The 8,921-nt window shown below is 49.8% G+C and overlaps 1 protein-coding gene across 1 annotated transcript; it reads right to left on the bottom strand.

Moving 5' to 3' along the window:
* Positions 1-93: 93 nt before the first annotated feature.
* On the bottom strand, positions 94-8,578 carry STAP2 (signal transducing adaptor family member 2). Its single transcript, XM_044658499.1, has 14 exons — positions 8,436-8,578; positions 6,691-6,762; positions 6,172-6,294; positions 6,036-6,092; positions 5,527-5,621; positions 4,011-4,145; positions 3,728-3,797; positions 3,371-3,473; positions 3,082-3,156; positions 1,367-1,510; positions 1,217-1,249; positions 591-683; positions 420-503; positions 94-331 (listed from the first exon to the last, which is right to left on the bottom strand). The coding sequence occupies exons 1-14, from the start codon at positions 8,535-8,537 to the stop codon at positions 273-275; spliced, it is 1,245 nt and encodes a 414-aa protein (XP_044514434.1). The 5' UTR covers positions 8,538-8,578; the 3' UTR covers positions 94-272.
* Positions 8,579-8,921: the final 343 nt, after the last annotated feature.

Genomic DNA, 8,921 nt, shown 5'->3' with positions numbered 1-8,921 from the left:
GGGCCTCATCTGAGGCTGATCCCCACCTCCAAAACCCAGGTGTGTCTACACCCCCTGTGCAGGAGGCCACTCTCATGACCAAGTGTTCAGGTCCATCATGTTCCTTTAGCTTTAATATCCAGGTTGGGGGACCAAGGAGTCCCTAGAGGAATGGGAGCTCCAGATGTGCCCCCTGCAAATGGGTTAAAGCTAGAGGGAGTAAAAAGAGGAAGGGGGGGTGAGCGGCCCCCAGAGGGGTAAGAGCCCCAAAGACCTCCTCCTCGGCTCCAGCCTCACTTCTCCAGGATGGCCCTCCTCTGCTGCAGCTTCCTTTCCAGCTCTTCAGTCATTTCTGTCCAGCCAAAGGAAAGAGGGCACCGTTGGCATTATTCTCTCCCTCTGGTTCCTTTTCCCAGCCCCAGCCCCACCATGTCCCGCACCTGTGGAGATGGGCACACCGGAAGGAACCCTGGGCTGGGAAGCACCGGAGCCACCTTTCTTGGGGCCGGCCAGGCCCTTGGACTCTGGGAAGGACAGAGAGGGTGGGAGAAGAGGCACTTTAGGGACTGCCCAACAAGAGGGAAAGGAAGGCTCAGGCAGCATGGCCCTACCTGTCTTGGCTTTGTGGGGCACAGTTGGCACTTTGGGCAACGGCTTCACTTGTCTCTTGGGTTTAGGGCCAGCCAGCAGGCGTGGGGGCAGTGCTGGAGAGGAGGAGAACACAGGGAGCCATCATTATTTACGGTCATAGAGGACTTTGGAGACTACTTAGTCATAAAGATGAAGAAACAGGGGCCTGGAGAAAGGAAGGGACTTGTCTAAGGTCACCGTGGTAACAAGCTGTTGTGATTCAAACCCATATCCCTTGACTCTACACTTAAGGTTCTTCCAAAGGTACTGTAGGATGAGCTCTAGAATAATGGCAGACGATGATGAGCTAGGCCTCAAGAACCCTTCGAGCTTTCACCATGACAGCCACACAACCCAATCAGCCTCATTTTATAGAGGAGGAATCCAAGGTCAAGAGAGGAGGTGACTTGCCCAAGGTCACCCAGCCTAACAGCAAAACTAGGATTCTAACCCAGGCTCCTGGACTTCCAGCACAGCTTTGGCAGGTCAGAGGCAGGCCAGGAGGTGGAGGCCAGGGAAGAGAGAAAGAGGTGAGAGCCCTGTTTCCCCACCCTTTTCCTTGCTGTGCCCAGCCCCCTTTCCCTCCAAGGCAGCTGTTCCTTCTCACCAGGAGCCTTCAGGCAACAGAGCTGGGCCACTTCTTTGGGAGGTGACAAGGATGGCCAGGACCGTGGTGTGGAGGGAGAGGTCTGTGTTAGCTGAGGCTTCCCCAGACTTGTCCCCTTTCCCTACCCCTCCTGGCCCAAGGGCCCCTCACCATTTTCATTCACATATTGGTTTGCGGGCTCATCGCCGATGGGGGTTATGTAGTTCTCATCCTGATCAGGCACAGGTGGCATAGACGTGGGCAACCAAGGGGACCTACTTGGGCCAGGCAGCTGCAGGGTCTGCTTGGCCTCTCCTGGAGAGAGAGAGAGGGAGAAGGACCCAGGGGATGAGACGTACCTAAGTTGAAGGAAGGGGGACGTGTTTTTCTAGGCACACGCAGAAAAATCTCAGAATGGGCCAGAAGGGCTCATCTAGAAATCATCTAGTCTAACTCCTCCATTTTATAGAAAGCTGAGACTTTCAGGGGAATGACTAGTGTCAGGGCCAGGACTTGAATGCAGGGCTGGAATCTCTGATTCCAACAGTTGTTTTTCTTCCCCACACTCCCATGAGTCTATATGTGTGTGCCTGTGTATGTGTGTATCCATATGCAAGGACGTATATCTTTGAATATCTAACACAGTTCACCATATTAGTGCAGTACTACTTCCAAAGCTCTTTCTTCCCAATAAATGTGTGCCTGTAAAAGAGGCAGGCTGAAAACCATTATTTGCGTTCTACAGATGAGAAAATAGAGGCTTAGGGAAGGGAAGTGAGTTATCCAGAGTCACAGTTCTTAAGGTGGATTTGAGACTCACACCCAGGTGTTCTGATTCCCTTTCTGCTGTATGGTGCTGCCTGCCCACACACATTCATGTTGCTATGTGTACAGGCACACATGCATGTTCATGTTTATATGGATGGTATATGGATGTCATTTAGAGAGCAGTTCAAATTTCTAGAGCGCTTCAAAGTTTACAGAGCCCTTTTGTCAAAAGCCAGAGTGTGTTAAATATCACTCACTGGCTGTATTTTTCTGAGGAGGAAACAATTTGCCTCTAGTCAATTAAGTAAGTATCATAGGTCAGGTTGGGGCTGAAATATATGGGGCTTCTGTCTTTTTAGGGCAACTAGGTGGTACAATGGATAAAGTAAGTGCTAGACCTGGAATCAAGAAAGTGAGTTCAAATCCAGCCCCAGACATGTACAAGCTATGTGACCCCGGGTAAGTCACTTAACCCTTTGAACCCTGTTTGCTTCAGTTTCCTCATCTGTAAAATGAGTTGGAAAACTACTCCAGTATCTTTGCAAGAAAATCCTAAATGAGGTCACAAAGAGTTTGAAGAGACACAACTACAAAAAACTGCCTGTTTTCAGATCTTTTCCCAAACCCCAGAAATGGTGACATATTCCTCTTCTGAGCCCCCCCCACCTTGAAAATGTGTCTGTAACTCTCTTAGTTGTCTTTTCATATCGTGCATTCCACTGTAATGAAATATGTCTCCATCTTATTCCCCATCCCTTCCCCTACTCCTGGAGGGCAGGGCCTATTGTCTTTGTGATTATAGCCCACCCCAAGGCCCAGACCCTCTCAGTGTCAACAAATGTATTTAAATGAAAGAATGAATGCTTGTATCCATGCATGTGTGTCAGGATCGATGTGTTTTGTTGCAGAATCATAAAATGTTAGAGCAAGAACAGCACAGAGATCATCTTGTGCAACCTGTTCCTCTTAGAGTACAGAAAACTACCCCAAAGAGGGTCCAAGGTCACACAGGAAGGAAGTGGCACTGAGCCTGCTGAGCTCTCAGTTCCCTGTGGTTTCTACTACAGCTCCCTGCTTTCCTACTGTCAGGGGGGTGAAAGGGAGGGGGGAGCTATCACCTGGCCCCAGGGGGACTGGAGGCTTGGGGACTGTCCATGTGCTCTCTCCATTCTCCTGGTTGGCCTCCACAAACCCTAGAATAGAGAGAGGGGCCAGGAGGGCCAGGAGGAAGAGCAGGAAGCCTGGTCAGAGGGTAGGGCAAAGCCAAAGAACCGGGGCAGCCCTGGGGGCAGGGGGATGGACATCTAGCTATCCTTTTAACAACTGAGAGCTTTGGTATTCATAGGCAGGCCTGGACCGAGGGCTGTGAGCCCTACCCCTCCTGCTCCTCCGGACCCCCAGACCCACCTAAGACCTTCTCATAGTCCTCATCTGGGTGGAAGGGGACCAAGGCCCCCTTGGTGCTGGAGATAAAGTAGTTCACTACATCATGAAGAGAGGAGCAGGAGACCTGGGAGAAGACGGGGAATCAGGGGCAGCATTCCCCACCTCCTCCCGAGGAATTACCCTGGACACTGAAGATAAGAGAAACACCTAGGGCACGACTAGGGGTCAGGGTCGAGGAAAGGACCTGAGATCCCGCCCTCAGCAGGCTAAGAGGCCGTCTGGCCCCACCCCTTTTCTCTCAAGACACGCCCACTAGGTCCACCCTCCCAACAGGTATTTCCCCTGAAGCCCCGCCCCTGGGCGTGGCTCCCCACTCACCGGCTCCTCCACGTCAATGATGTAACTCAGCCCCTCGCTCTTCACCTTGTAGTGCCTCACCTGCTCTATCCTGCAAGAGCAGCATCACTGAGCCTGTCCGGCTCAGTCCCTTCCATTCCTCCAACCCCATACTGGTTAAGTACGGGACCGCGGTGCTTGGCGGGTTCTGGCTCCGCCCCCGCCCTCCAGCTCCGCCTCCTGCTCCCATTGGCCGCTTAATGGCTGGTGGGATGGCCGGCCTAGGCACCGGCCCGGCCGCCCCCACCTCCCCGCCCAAACTGACCCATTAAGCATCTGGCGTGTGGTGATGGAGAAGCTGCCAGAGCCGTCGCTGCCTGGTCGCAATAGCATATTCCCGCAGTCTGGGTATTTCTCCAGGAGCAGCTGCGCCTCCACCCGGCTCACATCCAGGAAGCAGCTTTTTGGGGTGGTGGGGAGGGGGAAAGTCAGTCACCTCCCCGCCCCACCCCTCTGAAGCCCCGCCCTCCTGGGAGACCTTAACCAGAAATCCAACAATAATTTAATAGCAATAGAGCTAACATTTACATAGTATTTACATGTAAATACATTTTAAAAATACACATTTAGCATGTAAATATATGTGAAAAATGCTTCGAGATTTGCTATTGTTATTCCTATTTTACAGATGATGAAATTGAGGCAGTTAAACGCTTGCCCAGAATCACACAGCTAATAAGTGTCTGAGGCTGGATACAAACTCATGGACCTAGTTCCAGGCTTCAGTTTCTTATCTACAAAATGAAAGGACCTCTGAGCTCCAGGGCAGCGGCTATTAACCCCACTCTCTGCCTAGTAAGCCTCGCCCCTTTTTCAGCTCTGAGCCCCGCCCCCATCTCTTACCACCTCCACAATTCAGCAGTTATCCCAGCTCACCCTGGTCAGAGCTCAGCCCCAGCCCAGCTGTGTACCTCTCTCCTATGCCAAATTCCTGTTTTTCTACACGGAGAAAGGTTCCCTCCACACCTTCCAGCCTTGCTGGTTCATAAATAATGTACAACCCCATCATTTCACAGGTAGGAAAACTGTACCGCAAAAGGAAAGGTTTTAGGGGGCAGGTGGGTAGCTCAGTGGATTGAGAGCCAGGCTTAGAGACAGGAGGTCCTAGGTTCAAATCTGGCCTCAGACACTTCCCAGCTGTGTGACCCTGGGCAAGTCACTTGACCCCCATTGCCTACCCTTACCACTCTTCTGCCTTGGAGCCAATACACAGTATTGACTCCAAGATGGAAGGTAAAGGTTTAAAAAAAAAAAAAAAAGCAAAGGTTTTGGGGTTAGCAAGGTGACTGGGTGAATAGAGAGTCAGGACTAGAGAAGGGAGGTCCTGAGTTCAAATGTAGCATCAGACACTTTCTAGCTGTGTGACCCTGGGCAAGTCACTACACTCCCAATACCTAGTCCTTACTGTTCTTCTGCCTTGAAACCAATACATAGTATTGATTCTAAGATGGAAGGTGAGGGTTTTTATTTTTAAAAAGGGAAGGGTTTCCCCAGACCTTATAGTCAGGGGCAGAGCAGGGACAAAATTCCAAATCTCTCAACTTCCAGTCCTGGGTTGGTCCTCCTTCGTGCTAACCACATCCCCTTCCTTGTGTGTTCAGCTCCTGGACAGGAAGAGCCCAGGACCCATGTTTAAGTCCCTCCTTCACAGAGTATTAAGAGCCAAGCCTTAACATGCTTGACCCTGGCTGTCACTTCCCTTTTGGCCCCCAATACCTTCCAACCTTGACCCTGGCTGCCCCCTGAACAAGGAAGCTGAACCCTGCCAGAAGGAGACTCACGAGGGCTTCTCCTGGGTCCTTCGATCCTTTTCCTTGGCCAGGACATCAGCCATCGTGTGTCTGGGTCCTGGCAGCAGGTTGGATGGAACCTTCAGCTGTAATTCAATTCAAAGCAGTCACTCTCCTAACTCCCCTTCTTCTAACTATGCCATACCACAGGAATTCAAGAAAGGGGGAGTTGCAAAAGGTAAGAAGAGGGAGTTCACTGTCACAAGATGAGCAGGTTGACCCCCAGGAAACTCTCAGAGAAAGAGAGAAAGATAGAGCCCTGTTCCTGGAAGAGTCCAGCTGGGAGGTTGTCAAAGGAGCAGAGGCTGGATTCAGAGGGGAGAGGGCCTTCCATGACAGACACAGAAGGGTAGATTTTTGTCCTGGGGACAGAGCAAGACAGCATGGGCCCTATGTGGGAGGTGTTTTCTTGTGGAAGGCAGAGCAAGGGCTGGAATTGGGCCTTTCCAATCCTAAAAGGGAGGGGAAGGGGAAAGATGGAAAGAGGGAGAGAGTCTTACTTCCACCACTGTCATAATGAAAGCCTTCCACATCTCCCGGGACTCCAGGCTTTCTACCTGCAAACAGGGATCAGGAGAGGGTTAGTGGCCAGGGGAAGTGTCCTCTTCCCAACTCTAGCCCCAAGAAAGCCTTTACCTTGAATCTGATCTCCTGACCTTTGAGTGACAGGCAGAACTGAGTGCCTGGGTCCATGGTGCTGCCCCTTGGGACATCATCTGTCAGTGCCAAAAAGTTGCTCAGGTCCACCTTATCCACATACTGCAGGGAATGCCAGGGTCTTAGTCTTCCCCTTCCATGGGAAAAGGGGATAGATTTCTAGAAACCCACCCTGCTCCCATAGCACATAGCACTTACTTTCTAAAGTGCTTTGTACCCCTAAATTGAATCACAGAATTATAGAAATGGAAGTTCACCATAATTTTACAAAGTAGGGAACTGAGGCTCAGGGAAAGCTAATAAAGTGTTAGAGCCAGGACTAAAACCTGAGAATTCTGAACCAAACCTAGAGTTCTTCCTACTAAGCCATAGAATTAGAGAAAGGACCTGGCCAGCCCAGCTGTGGATATTAGGGACAGGAGAGGGTTGTAGGAGTGTAGAAGGAACCAGAGTGTGTGTTTCAGAGATGTTTGGGGTATTTTGCCCCTTCTTTCTTACCTGGGGGTCCCGGTTGTTGTTGTAGAAAAAGATAGTCAGGCCTTGGAGGCCAGCCCAGAACTTCTTATAATCCTAGACACCAAAGTGGGAGAAAGAGAGAGGGAAATGAGATAGGAAAATGAGGTGACTTTGGAGGAACTGCTCTCCCTTCGGCCTCATTGGCTTCAGGCTGCCTCACTGGCCCATTCTTGCTCTTGATACTTCAGCCACTCACAGAGAAGGGCTACTCAAGCATATATATATATATATATATATATATATATAAATATATAAAGCCGTTCCCTTCTGTCTTAGAATTGATACTAAGTTAGGGCTAGGCAAAGGGGGTTAAGTGACTTGCCCCAGTTATACTGCTAGGAAGTGTCTGAGGCCACATTTGAACCCAGGCCCTCCTGTCTCCAGGCCTGGCTATTAACTGAGCCACCTAGCTGCCCCTCTTCAAGTTAAAGTCATATGATTGCCAGCAAATGCTAATGTCATGGGCGCTTTGAATTTCCAAGGTAGCCAGACTCTGAAGTCATGGCTCCATCAGATTATATAGAGACCATATTAAAGGCATGGCTTTACTCAACCGTCAAGTGGTCATTACAGAATCACCAAATGACATGTTAAAGATCACAGATTTAGGGACAGGCAGATGGCTCAGTGGGCTGAGAGCCAGACCTAAAGACAGGAGATCACAGGTTCAAATTTGGTCTTGGACCCTGGGCAAGTCACTTAACCCCCATTGCCTAGCTCTTTCTGCTCTTCTGCTTTGGAACCAATACACAGTATTGATTCTAAGATTCAAGGTAAGGGTTTCCAAAAAAAAAAAAAAAAAATCACAGATTGACCAAGTCTCTGAAGCTCCAAAGCCTGACTATATTGAGCTCTATAACCCTAAGGTTCTGAATGGATCTGTCAGGGCTAAAATAGTCCTTAGAAAAGAAAATGTTCTAGAAGGCTCTCTAGAGACCATCTAGTTCAAGCACAGAGAAAAGGGTCACAGAGAATCAGGGACAGAATTGGGATCTAGGACCCAAGGCTCCTAATTCTATTTCCAAGTTCCTAATCTCCTCTCTTTTAGCTCTTTTATCCATATTTACTATATGACGGTGCTAGATAAATCTCAAGGCTTTGGCCCTGAGCCACAGAGTGCCTACACACAAACACACACGCACACACTTCTCACGAACACACATGCACACCCCTCTCAGAGCAGCCCTAGAGTCCTCATTTCCTTTCATCTTCTCTTCACTATAAAGAGTAGTTAATGCTCAGGAAAACAGGGGATCTTGAATCCTCATCTCATCTCTGGTCCCAACAACTTCCCTTTTCCATCTGAAGAAGAAAGATGGAGAGAGAGAGAGACAGAGACGAAGACAGACAGGCAGAGAAAGAGACAGGGAATGAGAGAGACAGAGACAGAGACAGAGAGACAGAGAGACCGGCAGAGAAAAAGACAGGGAAAGAGAGACAGAGAGACAGAGACAAAAAAGGCAGAGAAAAAGACAGGGAATGAGAGAGAGACAGAGAAAGAAACTCTAGGACAATACTTCCCTGGCACCAAAGTCTATTACTCCAGAGCCTGAATGTTCTAGGAGGATCTCTAGGGATTATCTAGTTCAATTCCCTTGTTTGACAGAGAAAGATTCACAGAGAAGGGTCACAGAGAGTCAGGGACAGACTGGGAACTAGAACCTAATGCTCCTACCTCCATTGCAGTTTTCCCGAACTCTCCCTTAACTCCCACCCCTCAGCCTTACCCTGTCTTTTGGTCCCTTCTTCTCCAGAAAACCCTCAAAGTAGTGGGAAGGGAAGGGAGGCTTGGATTTCGGGGCCCTGGGCAGCCCTGGGGTGGTGGCCATGGCTGAGGGAAAGAGGGGGCCAGGGATCCCCAAGCCCAGGGAGCCAGGCAGCTCACAGACAACAGGATCAGGAAGCAGAGGAACAGGTTTGAAAGGGAATTTCCTCTCTCTCTGCCCTGATGACCCTGGGCCCTCCCTTCCTCCCTCCCTTCCCAGAAATGATTGGGTGTGGAAACACAGGTGCCAGGGATCAGTGGAAAATCTCAGTTTCTCCAACAGCGTAGACTTAGAATCTAAACACTAAATGCTAAAAGGGGTCAGAACAGAAAATATGAGAACTGGCCTCTCATCCTTGATGCTCTCTTCTTTCTGGGTTTTCATAACACTGTTCTCTCTTGGCTGCCCCTTCCTACCATTCTGCTCTCTCCTTTTTAGTCCTCTTTG

The sequence above is a fragment of the Gracilinanus agilis genome, chromosome 1 (genome assembly GCF_016433145.1).
Source record: "Gracilinanus agilis isolate LMUSP501 chromosome 1, AgileGrace, whole genome shotgun sequence".
Lineage (NCBI taxonomy): Eukaryota > Metazoa > Chordata > Mammalia > Didelphimorphia > Didelphidae > Gracilinanus > Gracilinanus agilis.
This window is presented reverse-complemented; position numbering and strand designations above follow the sequence as displayed.